Below are 17139 nucleotides of genomic sequence, written 5' to 3' on the forward strand. Positions count from 1 at the left end.
TTATTACTGTTAATATTATCATCATTAATATATCTTCAATACAAATTGTTAAAAAGTTACATATCCTCCTATGAAGAGTTAAATCAAGCTACAGTATGTGTAACAACAAAGAATAATTAAAACTCAGAAACAGGAAAAACTAAAAACATATCTGAAATTGCCGCAAAATCAAAACTGTTTCATATCTAGAATTATTTGTACCTTACAGGCAACTTAGGAAGCTGCCAACCCACCAGAAATGTGGTGGAGATTTTATTCAGGAGGTTTATTAAAGCCTGAGTGATATCTCTATTACTTAGACTGTATATTATAGGATTAAGAAGTGGTGTCACTACCGTGTACAACAGGGAGAGAATTTTTTTTACATTAACCGTGTTTGGAAATAAGTAGATAGTAATTGTTGATCCATAATAGATAGACACAACGGCCAGGTGAGAGCTGCAGGTGGAGAAGGTCTTCTGCCGCCCCGTTGTAGAAGGAATCTTCAGTATGGTGGAGATAATGTAGATGTATGAGACAATAATCACAGTAAAGGGGCAGATTGCTAGTGGTATCATAAAGAACATACTTTCTGCTTTTACTATGAAGGTATCTGAGCAGGAAAGTTCAAGAATCGGGTCCCTATCGCAGAAGAAATGGTCAATGATGTTTGGTCCACAGAACCACAAATAACTCATGGTGACCGAAATCACCAATATTACCACCAAAATTATCAACCAAGACAACAAAATGGACCTTAGACAAAATGTTAGGTCCATGACCGAGGTGTAATGTAGAGGGTGACAGATGGCCTGATACCGGTCATAGGACATCACGGTCAAGATGAGAGTTTCTAACATCCCAGAGATTGAAAAAAAGTAAAATCGAGTCAAACATCCGATAAGAGACACAGAACTTCCCTCATATAGAATTATGTGGAGCATGTTGGGTACGATCGTGGTAGAGAGGAGAATATCTGAGAAGGAGAGTTGTGTGAGGAACAAGTACATGGGAGAGTGGAGTGATCGGCTGGAGGACACCACCAGAATGATCAGGAGGTTTCCACATACGGTCACACAGTAGATGACCAGCAAAATTAGGAATAGGAATGCTTTTAAGTTATGAACTTCTTGAAATCCAGAAAGAAATATTATAGTCACCGAGCTGGTTGTATTTTTCAGATAAATGTCATCTTCCATATGAACTAATTGCACATTTTCAGTTCAATCAAATTGATGGGCCTTGATGAATTTTACCTGCACAAAAAGGATGTACATTTATTTTAATTTGGAAATTCAATAATTCAGAATAAATATAAAGGATTTACTCACTTATTATTTTTATTATTATTATTATTATTATTATTATTAGTTATTAGCAGTTATTAGCAGTTATTATTATTTATATTATTATATAATTATATTATTATTTATTTAATATTAGAATTTATTGTGTTTTACTCAGAGACTCAAATTGGTTAAATGACATTGTTACACAATTGATAACATTGAAAGTCAAGTAAAAAAAAGATTCTGTAGCAATATTGTAGAAAAATGGTCTAAGGCCCCCTTCAGACATCTGTTTAAAAAAGCATTGTTGCATGGTCCGTTTTGGCCATCCATATGGCCATCAGTGTGATCGTTTGTGTCATCCGTGTGTCATCCATGTGCTGTCCGTATGTCCACGTGACACGTCCATTTGACATACGTGTGACATTTGTGAGCTTTCAGCTGTCCCTTTGCAGGTTTTGAAAAATAGAGGGGATCCCACTCTGTTTTTTTTAATTATTTGAACACATAATTAAAAAAAAATTGGCATAGGGTCAACTGGGGGCTGATATTTTAGGGTTTATTATTTATCATTTTTATTTCTTTAGTCATTATCTGTTTTCATGTCTTTTAGATTCGGGGATCATCGTGTTACATTGCTATGGATTACAAATGACTTTATTTTTATATACCTTTTAAATAAATAGATGAACGAGTGCTGTAATTGAGAGTCTTTGTTCAAATAAAAAGATGTTTTAAATTTCTTCTGGATTAGTAATGGGGGAGTCTGAGAGATGCCCACTCATTACTAATACGAGAGCTTATTGTCAGTTGGCAATTCACATCTGGCATCGACCCCATATATTACTCCATTTGCCTCCGCACCAGAGCAATGAGAAGAGCCAAGTACACCGCCAAATTTGGCGCATCTAATCAATGCGCCACCTCTATGGCAACTGCAGGCTGCAATTTTTTGGCTGGGAAGAGCCAAAAAAATGTCCCTTCACACACTAAAAATATCAGCCACAAGATGTCTGGGACCCTATGCTTTTTTCTATTATTTGTTCAAATAATTAAAAAAAAATCAGTGTGGGATCCTCTCTAGTTTTAAAAACCAGCCAAGAGACAGCTGAGTTGCAGCTTAAAGCTGCCGCTGTACCGGTACTGGTTATGAAAATTGGAGGAGACCCCCACATCATTTTTTTTTTTTTAAAACTAGTCATTAATGCTGATAAATAGCTGTACAAACAAATTAAATTATAGAGACAAAACGACCAAGCGTCCTGATTGCAAGTGATAACATGTATTTATTTATTGATCAGAAGGTGAACAGACCACGTGAATTAAAGCAATAAACACAAAACAAGAGTTCCTGGTATGACTGCAATGATAGCAATGATATGGCACAAGAGGGTGCAATGCAATCACCTTACAGATATAACGGCATCACAGATAGTCTATAGTAACAACAATCATGATATATAATTAATACACTCATCTAGCACTGCAATATGGGCTAGATGTGCACTAGTGACACACTAATATCATAATCCAATGTTGCACTGTTAATGGCCAATATATATATATATATATTTATATATATATATATATATAAATATATATATATATATATATAGTATATATTCAAAGGGCCATCACTATAATACCATAAATATGCCTATCAAAGATCAGAATATTGGCCAATTTACAGTGTCACATGAGAAACCTATTAGTTTATGTATACCTATGGGTGTTGTCCATTAGCCCTGTGCACCTACATGGGCTGTAGTTATAATGGACTATAGTCTTATTGGATCACATCCAAGTTATGGACAAAGTAAGAGGTACAGTATATACCAAGTCTGTATCTTATAGGATTACTGGTGACTACTCTCCAATGAAGAGAAATAGCACATTGTGTGAATAGTTTGTATATAGTAATATCCAAAAATGTATTATATTATTCAAATCCTTTAAAATACATGTTCCGAGCTCTCCCAGTATCTGTGGATCCATAAGAGGAGTGGTAATTCTACTTTATTTTCTAATTGTATCTTGCTACTTATCAGGTCCTGTGCTCCTGTACTCTTTACCTATACCTGAGTCCGCCTTCCCATACCTATCTGTCCCTACTGTGCCCACCATACCAGTCTGTACCCACTTTCCTGTCTGCCTCAGCTATCACGCCTGTACTTGCCTCCACCTGAGTCCATACCTGAATCCGTCTCCTGTCCTCGGGGACAGCTGCCATAATCCCGGTCACTGCCCTGGGAGAGGTGCCTAGCGTCTGCCTCATGGTAGGTGCTTAGTTAAGCCCCTCCTACTAATGGCTAAGTCTGGGTCCCCACCAGGGGTTCAATAGGTCCACGTCAACTCCCAATCACATCTCAACAGCAGCGGTGAGCATTAAAAATTCATCTTCATACGTATAATACAGGAAACGATCAATTATTTCCTAAAATCATATGACCTCTTAACCTGATTAATAAATCAGTCATCACAGCATTAAGAAATGAAAGGATGAAAAGCTGAATACCCCTGCGACCTGCTCAGTGCGGCGGCTTGCACCATGACTGACAGTAGAACCCAGTTGTTGAGTTGGTACCATGGGTCCCCGAAAATAAGACAGAGTCTAATATTACTTTTTTTTTTGTTCCAAAATATGAGCTAGGACTTATTTTCAGGTGATGTTTTATATTTTCCCATGAACAACAATCCACATTTATTCTTGAACAGAAAAATAACATATATTCTAATATAATCATGTGATAACATTCTGGAACATTAACATTTTGTGTTAATCCTATTTTTGGTTCAGATGCTCACTTTCTTCTCTGATCCGCTATTCTCATGGTGCACAGCCAGTTCTATAGTGGTGGTTACAGACCATATTTACCTGCTTAAATGTATTCTTCTCTACGTAGTGCTAAGTTTACCCCAAAAAGCCCAAACAGATTCTAAAAGAATTACACTTATCAGGCTCCAAACAATTACAGTTGACAAATGAATGGGCTCTCACTTACACACCTGCTTTCCTATCAGGTTCCCCTGCGTTCCACAGTGATTGGCTCCCCCTGGGGACTGGACACTCATGCGGAGTGATACTGGTACCCGATCTGTGTGTGAGATATATAGTGCAATGCTGCTGGAATAGAGAGGAACCTGACAGCAACGCAGATCTCTGTGTGAGAGGCCATCCACCATCGTGACTTGCCAACTGTAATTGTTTGGGGTCTGGAAAGTGCATTTTTTTAGGGGGTGTCTGCTTTATTTTGGGGGTGTCTGCTTTCTTTGATGAAGAGTTCTGCTGTATTTTTTAAATTTTTATCTGCTTGGACACTTCCTTATGGAACCTTAACTAGAGCTTATTTGTCGAGTAGGGCTTATATTTTAAGCATTCTAAAATAGACCCAAAACTCTATTGAAGTTTATTTTCGGGGTAGGTTTTATTTTCGGGGAAAAGGGGTAGTTGTCAACAGTAGACATTTGTAATAAACACTTACTAACTTTAAAATTGCAAAACCAAACTTGAAAATCCAAAAAATAATTGACAAAACAGGATGAATAGACATATTACTTATATGCAAATGAGGACAACTTGAAATAAAACCACTTTCAATCTTGATTCATTCAGAATTAAGTTATTAATAGTTATTTGAGGGAAGTTTTGCCATGGTGAATGCATTTGGGAGTGTAAATCATCAAGATCCACTGCTGGCAGCACACTTTATAATTGCCAACCAATTATGTCCGAGATGGAGAAAAGTCTGGAGATGCTGTGACTATGGTAGACATTTAAGGCCCCGTCAGAAACAACGAGCTCGCTAACGAGATTGTTGCTGAGTCACAGTTTGTGACGCAGCAACGATCTCACCAGCGATCTCGTTATGTGTGACACCTACCAGCGATCAGGCCCCTGCTGTGAGATCACTAGTCGTTGCTGAATGGTCCGGACTATTTTCTTCAAAGGCGATGTCCTGCTAAGCAGGATACATCACTGTGTTTGGCACTTACCAATGACCTCCTAACACGGTCTCAACGCCCGCCGAGATATATACAGGTCGCTGATCGTTACTGCATCGTTGGTAAGGTCTAACTGTGTGACATCTCACCAGCGACCTCCCAGTGACTTACCAGTGATCCTTATCAGGTCGTATCGTTGTAAGGATCGCTGGTAAGTTGTTGTGTGTGACTGGGCCTTTAGGCCATTCAGACTATTTACAGTAAAATGAATATCATGCCGCTTGGTATTGTTTTGGTGAAAAATGGTTCCTTGCACACTTTGAAGAAATTACCATATTAGCAAATCAATGTAAGATCGAATAGCCAGAGTACCTGGAATGAAGATTAGAGGGGTCCTGCTACCATACATGATGCCCCCCACATCTTAATACCAGGAGTAGAACTTGTGTGACTTTTCCAGTTGGAGGACTCTTTTTTTAATCATGAGGTCTTGTCAAATTTATAGATTGTTGTTTAGGGATCCATTCTGCACTGCAAGTGAAATTAGACATCGTAAACCGAGCCTCAAACATCACACAGTTTCTACACAGACATCAGTAGGTGTTTGCATAACTTTAGGCTATGAGACAGACGCTCATGTACAGGTGTCCAAAAACCTCATGCCACCAATGTCAAAGGATATTATTCTGCCGAGCAAGATAACATCAGAGGTTGGAATGTAAATTTATTTTCATGAGCAATTAGACCAATTTTTTTCTTGAATTAAAATATAAAAATATATTGGCCTGGAGACTATGTGGACAATGCCATGAAGAGTCCTTCATGAGAGAATGTGAAAGTCTTTTAGTAGTTTTTGAACATATGCTTTTGAGAGTTGAGGTACGAGATCAGTGGAACACCTGTAACTGGAAATATGTGATGTACAATTTCCCTTGTAGAACAGAAAGGATCACTAAGTCCCATTTTTCTAACATGATGAGATTGCGTGGGCCACACCATGAAAAGTTCTTCACAAGGGAACATCGCACCTGTACCACTACCTGTATTATGTTGTGGGGTTATATAATGTAAAACAGCCAAACTTCTTTAGCTTTCAATCTAGGTAGGCAAACCGTCCGGCATTACATTGATTTGTTAGTTGATCCAGTAGTAAGGGACTTCAAAAATGTGTACCAAGAACCATTTTTCAACAGCTTATGCTAGGATGTATATTATTTAAGATAATAATAGCAGCCCGCTAGTCTGAAACATCCTACCATAGCTTCCAATATCCAGACTTTTTTTTCCCATCACACACATCTAGAACATCTTTCACCAGCAATCGCAAAAGGGAGCCGCCAGCGGTGGATTTTGATGATTTGTCCAACCTGATCGATATGGCATTAACATTAATAACCTAAATAGAACTTCAATGTATCTAAGTGTGGAAAATAAGTATTTGATGCGCTGCTGATTTGGCAAGTTTTCACATCTACAAAGAAAAGAGAGTTCTGTAATTTTTATCGTTTGTATAATTCAACTGTGAAAGAATAAAAAAAAATCCAGAACATCGCATTGTATGATTTTTAAATAATTTAAAAGCATTTTATTAAATGAAATAATATTTAGTCATCTACTAACCAGACATGTTGTTTTTTTTTATGAAGCTCCTACTTTGCACTCATTACCTGTATTAATTCCATCTGTTTGAACCCATTATTTGTATAAAATACACCTGTCCACACACTCAATCAATCACACTCGAATTTCTCCTGTATGGCCAAAACCAGAGATCTGTCTGAGGACACCAGAGACAAAACTGTAGACCTGCACAAGCTGGGAGGGGCTACAGGACAATAGGCAATTAGCTTGGTGAGAAGGCCACAACTGTTGGCACAATTATTAGAAAATGAAAAAAAAAAACACAAAATGACTATCAATCTTCCTTTTTCTGAGGCTCCATGCTCTATCTTGCCTTGTTAGGTAAATATGATTCTGTGAATGGTCAGTGATCAGCTAAGAACTACATGGAAGGACCTGGTCAATGACCTGAAGAAAGCTGGGATCACAATCTCTAAGATTATAGTTAGTAACACACTATGCTGTCATGGATTAAAATTCTGCAGGACACACAAGGTCCCCCTGTTCATGTAAGCCCATGCCATATTGAAGGGAGGATGGATGGGGTCATTTATCGCATGATTTTGGCCAACAACCTCCTTCCCTCATTAAGAGCATTAAAGATGGATTATGGCTGGGTCTTTCAGAATGACAATGACCCGAAACACACAGCTGGGGCAACTAAGGCGTGGATCCAAAAGAAGCATTTCAAGGTCCTGGAGTGATGTAGCCAGACCTGAGCCCAATAGAAAATCTGTGGAGGGAGCTGAAAATCAAAGGTTTTCAGCGACAACCTTGAGACCTAAAAGATCTACAGAAAATCTGTATAGAGGAGTGACCTGAAAGATCTGGAGAATATCTGAATGGAGGAGTGACCTGAAAGATCTGTATGGAGGAGTGACATGAAAGATCTGGAGAAGATCTATATGGAGGAGTGACCTGAAAGAACTGGAGAAGATCTGTATGAAGGAATGACCTGAAAGACCTAAAGAAGATCTGTATAGAGGAGTGACCTGAAAGACCTGGAGAATATCTGAATGGAGGAGTGACCTGAAAGATCTGTATGGAGGAGTGACCTGAAAGATCTGGAGAAGATCTATATGGAGGAGTGACCTGAAAGAACTGGAGAAGATCTGTATGAAGGAATGACCTGAAAGACCTAAAGAAGATCTGTATCTGTATAGAGGAGTGACCTGAAAGACCTGGAGAAGATCTGTATGGAGAAGTGACCTGAAAGATCTGGAAAAGCTCTGAATGGACAAAAATCTCTGCTGCAGAGTGTGTAAACGTGGTCAAGATCTACTGGAAATGTCTGATCTCTGTAACTGCAAACAAAGGTTTGTACTAAATATTAAGTTTTGTTTTTCTATTGTCTCAAATATTTATTTCATGTAATAAAATGCAAATTAATTATTTTTAAATCGTACAATGGGATTTTTTGTTTTTTTGTTTATCCTGTCCATCACAGCTGAAGTTACCTATGAGAAAAATTGCAGACCTCTTCATTCTTTGCAGGTGGAAAATGTGCAAAACTGGCCGAGGATCAAATCCTTCTTTTCCCCACTGTAGGTGTAAATCATATATTATAAATCACAATTCACTTACAGTTTAATACTTAGTTGAGGTTATAAAAAGCCATCAGGTTTTAGATGGAAAGAAAAAACAATTTGTGCTCTTTGCAAAATGTTGTGAATATGGGAAGATTTTCTGCTTTGTGTGGATGAACCCGTTTAGAAATATAAAAATCAGGAAATCTTTGTCCTTTGTTTACTGATCATGAGTGAATCCTGACAAAAATCATCGCTGATTGCAGTCAGCTTAAAATTCTAAAGGTTTACTCAATAAACTCTTCCAAAAATTCCCAGGAAAGAAATATAGCCAAAATATAGACAAATGTGGTTTTCATTGTCAATCAGATGTATTTTAGGCGGTTATCATATGACTATTATCCATTTTATAGATAAACGGACACTAAATCAACTACATGGTGGCATCATGGGGAATCCAGTAATGAACCCATCTGGGAAATCTGTTTAAATAATTAGTCTTTAAGGAATTAAAGTAACTAGAAATAAAATTGAGCTGTAAACACCTCCATAATTAATTCTTAAATAGAGGTTGGTAGCATGATCTGACTAAGTTAAAAAACAATGGTCTAAGGAGCAAAAACATGCAAATTATGTTAATTGGCATTATTTATGCACCCAACTCTCCTAGTTCATTATTACAATAGGAAAAGAGAAAGAATCCAGCACTCGTGTCCAGGATATATATGTAAAACTTGATTTTTATTCAAAATTCCATAAAAAATAGATATAGATCATATCCAAAGGTATAAAAAATCCCCATGAGATATGAGATGAGATGACAAGGATTACGCGTTTCGAGCTACATGCTCTTAATCTCAATCCATGGATGGATGGATTGAGATTATGAGCATGTAGCTCGAAACACATAATCCTTGTCATCTCATCTCATATCTCATGGGGATTTTTTATACCTTTGGATATGATCTATATCTATTTTTTATGGAATTTTGAATAAAAATCAAGTTTTACATATATATCCTGGACACGAGTGCTGGATTCTTTCTCTTTTCCTGGAGTTCCCTGGCCGGGCCGGCATTACCGTGCACCTGTCTCTCATCGGAGTCTCCATTGATCTGGGTGAGCTGATCTCTCTTTTTTCATTACTACAATGTATTTGCTTGTGACTATTCTTCTTACCAACAATATTCATTGTACTTGCCTTCAGTTGTCCTCTAAGTCCAGATATTTAGCTTTATCTCAAATGTTCTTCATTTGGCTTGATCCCCATCTTACTGGAATTTGCAAGGGAATAAACAGGGTCGGCTGCAGGTTTTTGTAGGCCTTATGCACACGCACCTACACAGATACATACACATACAGGCATACGTATACAAACATATTTAAAGACAAATTAAAAAAAAATACATATAAAGAGACATAAATCTATACACATATACACTGACATACATAAATACATATAATACATACACACAGACACATTAGAGACTTAAGGCCCCGTTACACGCAAAAACATCGCTAACGAGATGTCGTTGGGGTCACGGAATTCGTAACGCGCATCCGGCCTCGTTAGCAACGTCATTGCGTGTGACACGTACGAACGACCGCTAACGATCAAAAATACTCACCTTATCGTTGATCGTTGACACATCGTTCTAATCCCAAATATCGTTGCTGCTTTTGGACGCAGATTGTTGGTCGTTCCTGGGGCAGCACACATCACTACGTGTGACACCCCGGGACCGACGAACAACAGCATTCCTGCGTCCTCTGACAACGAGGTGGGCATCGCTTTCTTTCGGCTGCTCTCCGCCCCTCCGCTTCTATTGGCCACCTGCCGTGTCACGTCGCTGTGACGCCGCACAAACCGCCCCCTTAGAAATGAGGTGATTCACTGGCCACAGCGATGTCACTAGGCAGGTAAGTACGTGTGACAGGTCCTAACGATATTGTGCGCCACGGGCAGTGATTTGCCTGTGACGCACAAACGACGTGGGGGGGGTGCTTTCACGAGCGACATCCCTAGCGATGTCGCTGCGTGTAAAGCCCCCTATAGTTAATATGGAGAAGCCGACATCAGCCTCAGTGAGATCTTATGAGCCATCAATGAGCGTATTGATGTATTGAAGTTTTGAAGGTGGCAACCGATGGGTTTAAATTTTGAGACCATGAGGTGAAGAGAAGTGCTACCATGATGGATTCACCGACAATACAATTTTCTCTAGGACCGAAGCTGTCACGTATTTTAGGCCTACCACCCTATATTGAAGCCTCTGTAAATAACACACTTCTGAGGCAAACGAATTAAATGTGTACACAGATATAATCCAACACCAAGTTATAGAGGACAGCTATGTGCAACGTCTTAGAACTGTTATGGTAACTGGTAAGAGCAGTGAAATTGTTACTGTTTAGTACACAAGACCCGTTTATGTACCTCTATGCAAACAACATTTTTATTCTGTAACAATCTCTGTATTATCCAATCAGGGCACCCCTGTTAAATTCGAGAATGGAAAGGTCTTTTTAGAAGAACCGTATCCCTTTTCAGAAAGGGTCTAGAAATAGTGAACCCTCATGTGAAGACTGCTGTCAAAAAACATTGCTAAAGATGTGGTCACAACCCTCTCATCAGCCATAATGAATCGGATAAACACACCCCCACAGGAGGTCTCCGGCATAGTTTATGTTTCTAAAAAACAACAAAAAAGAAAAAGATGTGAGTGCAATTCACAGCCCCCAATGCTCATGAATAAAAATACTACTAAGAGATGAAACCGTGAAGCAAGATTAAGACGGTCTGTGGACGACATCTTCTAAGCAGCTATAATGGCTTTCGTACACGATGCTTTCGTAGAGTGTGCAAAATCAGAACTGGATATTTTTGACCTCCCTCCAGCACAAACAAGTATTGAGAAATCACTCTTTGTAGAAGATAAACCTATTGCAGACAATGCCCCCCTGGAATTTTTTATATCGGGAAGCAGTGAATATTATTATGATCTGAACAACACGCTACTGTACATATATTACTGAATTGTCAAACAAGATAATACAGCTATACTCGCCGCAGCTTGTGTGGCGATTATAAACTACCCTCTGGCAACTCTTTTTAAGCAGGTCAACATCACTCTGGGAGATCGCCTTATCTCACAACCAGATAACCTCTACAGCTATAGGGTGTATCAATGCAGTTTACCGCTATATTTTTATATAGAGATATATATATGACAGTGCTGGTATCATACTGATCGGGTCTTGGATGGCCCAATTGCTGGATTTGTCAAAAGAGCTTGTATAACTGACCACTCTAAGGCCCCCTTCACACGTCCATGAAAATCACGCACGTTTTTCACGGACGTGTCAAAGCTGTGTATTGTCCTCCGTGTGCCATTTTTAAGGCACAACGTGTGTTCTCCATGTGTTATCCGTGATAACACACGGAGAACCAGAACTTTCAACTCACCTGTCCCTGGCATCGCTGTCCGTGGTGCTGATCTTCTGTCTCCGGTCCTGCCGACTCCCCGCTGCTGCTGCTTCCGGCCTGCAGTGGAGTGAATATTCAATGATCATAATGAGCCAGGGTCAGAAGCAAGTGACAGCAGTGACAGAGACAGCAGGGCTGGAGAAGGGGAGTATAGAATTTTTTTTTACAAACACGTGTGTTTTCTCGGGTGCGTTTCACATGTATCATATCCGTGCAGTCCGTATGCGGGTTGTGTGACAACCGTGATGCCGAAGAAAAATGGACATGTCTACGTGTCGAGCACACGGGCACACGTATGTTCCACACGTACACATGGTCCATAGCAAAACATGTATGTGTGCGCAGACCCATTGTTTTTAATGGGTCTATGTGTGCCCCTGTCTCTGGCACATGAGGAAACAGACGTGTGAAGGGGGCCTAAGACTAGATCTCTAGGGCCCGATTTTTGGAGATGTATTTAATCAGCCAAAGCTCACACTGAATGGCCTCGACTTCAAGATCAAGTTGTCAAGAAATAGGGACACTTTCTGTTTGAGGTCAGCTGATCAGAACCCGTTTAAACTGCAGATCTTACATGCATCTCTCTATGTAAAGAGAGGGGAAGTTTCTCCAGCTGTCCATATAGGTCAAAGACAGGCCCCACTATCCGCGATAACCAAATCCACTATTGACAGGGCATGTATGAAAGTATTCAGTATTCCTGCTGGCACGTGAATCACCTCCTCTTGGGGCAAATACCAAAAGCTGTTATATTGGGCTTCGTAGATAATGAAGTCTTTAGCGGTTCATTCAATAAAAATCAAATGTGTTTTCCTCATTATATCGTGAATAAAGATGTAGCCACCCCCCCAGTGTTCGAGTTCTGTTCAGTTCGTCGAACGGCGGCTTAGTTCGGTGAACGTTCGATGAGCACCTTCGAACCCCATTGAAAACAATGGCAGGCAAACACAAACACATGCAAACACATTACACATGTACACATACAGTTAATAAACATTGCCATTATACTTACAGGTCCCCGCAACGTGTCCTGCACTCTGTCTCCCGCCGCTTTTCCTTCCGATATATGCTGCGTCCTCCTGGTAACCAGCACTGATAATAGGACCTTCCGTGACGTCGTCATAACATGTGACCAGTTACGTGTCAATTATCTCATTGGCTAAAGACTGGACACATGGCTAGACGTCTTGCTAGGTCCTGTCAGTGCATCTCTCCGGTACGCGGCGCTCGTTACAGCATCTCTGTGTACCGGCGAAATGCTCTGGCACATGGTCGGCTTCCTCGTTCCTGCATGTGGGCGCTCTTTAAAGAGTCAGCCCACATGCAAGGACTGGCTGTCACAGCCGGTAAATTGCGACACCCGGGAATCAGGTGATCGAAGCACCGCTGCTATAGTAACCCGTATAGTATAGTTACTTTACCAACGGTGGCAGCGGTGACGTCACCGCTTACAACCACCAGCCTCTGCTCACTCACTGAGTGATTAGACTGCACGGGAGCAGCAGCGTCTTCCTCCCATGCAGCGCTGTCTGATGTAGCAAAGCTGCATGGGTTAAAGGAGAAAGAAGACAGAAGACCAGGATCGTGAAAGGGTGAGAGGGAGTAATAAACATGGAGTCTCTAAGTATGTCTGTGTATGTATTTCTATTAAAGTATTTTTTCTCTGTGTGTCTTTTTTTTAACCCTTTATTGGAGATTCTTAATAGCCGGGTCAAACTTGCCTGACATTAAGAATCTCTGGCTTAATACTAGCTAGTAAAACAAAGCTAGTATTAATCCATTATTACCCAGCAAGCCACCAGGCTACAAGGCTGCTGGAACAGTTGGATACAGCATCAGATGATGGCACTTCTATGAAAGCTCCATTTTCTGGGGTGGCTGTGGACTGCAATTCACAGCAGAGGGGCCCAGAAAGCTCGGGCCAACCTGTCCTGTGGATTCCAATCCCCAGCTGCCTAGTTGTACCTGGCTGGACACAAAATGGGGCGAAGCCCATGTCGTTTTTTTTTTAATTATTTCATGAAATTCATGAAATAATTACAAAAAGGGCTTCCCTATTGTTTTAGTTCCCAGCCAGGTACAAATAGGCAGCTGGGGGTTGGGGGAAGCCGTACCTGCCTGATGTACCTGGCTAGCATGCAAAAGTATGGCAAAGCCCACGTCATTTTTTGGTGGGCAAAAAACTCCAGCATACAGTCCTGGATGGGGTTTGCTGAGCCTTGTAGTTCTGCAGCTGCTGTCTGCTCTCCTGCATACACTAGTGGATGAAGTGTTCTGAGCCTTGCAGTTCTTCTCCCCCTGCCTCTCCCTCCAGCATACAGTCCTGGATGGAGGATACTAAGCCTTGTACTGTAGTTCTGCAGCTGCTGTCTGCTCTCCTCCATACAGACAGCAGACAGCAGCTGCAGAACTAGAAGGCTCAGCATTCTGCATTCAGGACTGTATGCAGGAGGTTTTTGCCCCCCCAAAAAAATTATGTGGGCTTCGCCATGTTTTTCTATGCTAGCCAGGTACAGCAGGCAGCTACGGGCTGCCCCCAACCCCCAGCTGCCTATTTGTACCTGGCTGGGAACCAAAAATATAGGGAAGCCCTTTTTTTTTTTATTGCATGAATTTCATGAAATAATTAAAACAAAAAAATGACGCTGGATTCACCCAATTTTTGTGTCCAGCCAGGTACAACTAGGCAGCTGTGGATTGGAATTTCAGCGCAGGGTGCCCAAGCTTTCTGGGCACCCCTGCTGCGAATTGCAGTCCACAGCCACCTTAGAAAATGGCGCTTTCATAGAAGAGACATCTTCTAGCGCTGTATCCAACTCTTTTAGTTCCACTGGTGACGGGTGTCTCACTGGGTAATAATGAGGTTAGGGCTAGCTGTATATGATCAACAGGCCTTAAGCCCGAAATTCATGGTGTCACGCTAATATTAGACATGGCCACCATGAATTTTTAGTTCAGATAAAAAAAACACAACACAATTAGTGACTCCATCTTTATTGAAATAAAGAACCCCCCCTGGGTCAAGGGTCTCGCGCCGTCCAATCCGGATCCAATATCATCTGATCGGTTCAAGGGCCTGAATCACGTGACACAGCAGCTGATTGTATAAATGGCTTTTATACAATCAGCTGATGCATGACTGCAAAAAAACCCAAAACTACACAATTCTTGCGCAGACTCCTGTCCGACAGCAGCAGCTGATAGTTTAGCCGGCCGTAAAAAGCCGGCCTCACCGCTCAACTTATAGTGTCTGCTGATTCCGTCTGGTTACCGCATCAGCTGATCATCACCAGGTCTGAGAGAGAGAGAAAAGAGAGAGAAAAGAGAGAGAAAAAAGAAGAGAGAGGGTGAGAGAGAGAGAGAAGAGGAGAGAAGTGAGAGAGAGAGGATAGAGAGAGGAAAGAGAAGAGTGAGAGAGAGAAGAGAGAGAGGAGAAAAGAGAGAGAGAAGAGAGAGGGGAGAGAGAGGGAGAGAGAGAGAGAGAAAGAGAGAAGAGAGAGGAGAGAGAAGAGCAATGCAGCCTCATTCTGAACTGCTCCGATTTTAGAGGTGTGTCCCGCGGCTCACAGCTGATGTCCAGTTTCTCCCCTCAGTGCATAATTAAATTAAATTATACCTATAAATAAATAATAATTATAATTTAAAATAAATTAAATTCTTTACTGGGACGGCCGGGACTCGAAATCATGAACTAATTCTCCTTAGGCAGTAGCGCTAACCATTGAGCCACTGCCTCTAATGAAAAGCATAGTAAGATTTGGTAATCTTGACCTCTATATTGAAGTAGAGAATCCAGAAGCAGATTGTTCAGCTGCAAGGATGGATGGATGGGCGGTTGGGCGGATGGATGGGCGGATGGGCGGACGGATGGGTGGATGGACGGATGGGCGGATGGATGGACGGATGGGCGGATGAATGGACGGATTGGTGGACGGATGGATGGATGGTGGGCGGATGGGCGAGCAAACACCGGCACTACCACATCATCTATCACCACACACACGTAGGCACCTTCGCCCCAATCATCACCGCCCACGCAGGCATTACCTCAGTGACGTCCCCACTGACAGCGCAATTCACTTCAGTTGCTGCATGGACGTGACACAGAGCACTCGTGTTCTACTGCCGCTCTTGTCAGCTTCATGTAGCAGAGCTGGATGCGTCGTGGGACCTCTGTGGATTACGTCGGACCTGGAGGTGTATTTGGGGATTTTAATAAAATGGTGAAAGAGGGTTTTTTTTGTCTTTTATTCCAAATAAAGAATTTTTCATTGTGTGTTTATTTACTTTCACTTACAGGTTAATCATTAAGGTGTCTCGGGGAGACGCCTGCTATGATTAACCCATTATTACCTCGATTGCCACCGCACCAGGGCAATTCGGGATGAGTGGGGTAGAGTCCTGGGACTGTCGCATCTAATTGATGCGGCAATTCCGGACGGCTGCTGGCTGATATTGTTAGGGTGGTGGGCTCCCCATAATGGGGCGCTCCCCATCCTGACAATACCAGCCTTCAGCCATATGGCTTTATCCTGGCTCGTATCAAAATTGGCGGAAACCACATTTTTTTTTTTTATTATTGTTTATTTATTTATTTTACTGTACGATATAGACCCGCCTGCCGGCGGCTGTGATTGGTTGCAATGAGACTGCTGTCACTCATCGTGGGAGCGTGTCTGACTGCAGCCAATCATGGGCGCCGGTGGACGGGGAAAGCAGGGAATACCAGATTGAATAATGAAGCGGCAGACATTTTCAAAAGAGGAAAAGCCGCCGGAGCTTTGTGACAGCCGTGCAGTGAGGCGCCCGTGCTCGGTGAGTAGAAAAGAGAGAGGGAATGTGCTGGGGATGCAGGACGCATGCAGATACGCAACGTGCGCACATAGCCTTACTTTGAAAAGCCACGTTTTTTGTGGTTGAACCGTTATCGAACGTAACTTGAACTGCCGAACTTGAAGCAAATCGTTCGAGTTCATCAAACAACTTGAACTCCGACCAAAATCACTCGAATTTGAAATTGGCAAACGGTTCGAGCCGAACATCGCTCAACTCTAATCATGAATCCTGTGGATCTATACCTGGATGGCCAACAAATTCCTACTTGCTTATTCCAGCTGAATTCCAATGTTGATTTAACCATCAGAGAGTAATTGGCTCGTGCCCATATATCAAGAAAGAAAAAGTCTGATAGCACTCTGACAATAGATCATGAAAAATTTATGGACGGATTCACATTGTTTGCGTTTGATTTACCACCAGATCAAGAGCCTGGGGGCCATTTCTCACTCACTAAAAC

General features: G+C 41.4%; 1 protein-coding gene across 1 annotated transcript; it reads right to left on the minus strand.

The window, feature by feature from the left end:
* Positions 1-191: 191 nt before the first annotated feature.
* On the minus strand, positions 192-1178 carry LOC142303020 (olfactory receptor 11L1-like). The gene has a single exon (XM_075344121.1). It carries the CDS (start codon positions 1176-1178, stop codon positions 192-194), a length of 987 nt encoding a protein of 328 aa, XP_075200236.1.
* Positions 1179-17139: the final 15961 nt, after the last annotated feature.

Source organism: Anomaloglossus baeobatrachus, chromosome 4, assembly GCF_048569485.1.
Source record: "Anomaloglossus baeobatrachus isolate aAnoBae1 chromosome 4, aAnoBae1.hap1, whole genome shotgun sequence".
Lineage (NCBI taxonomy): Eukaryota > Metazoa > Chordata > Amphibia > Anura > Aromobatidae > Anomaloglossus > Anomaloglossus baeobatrachus.

What these genes read in the sequence shown, in the direction of transcription:
- LOC142303020 (XM_075344121.1), bottom strand. Translation starts at nt 1,178, where the DNA reads ATGGAAGATGACATTTATCTGAAAAATACAACCAGCTCGGTGACTATA.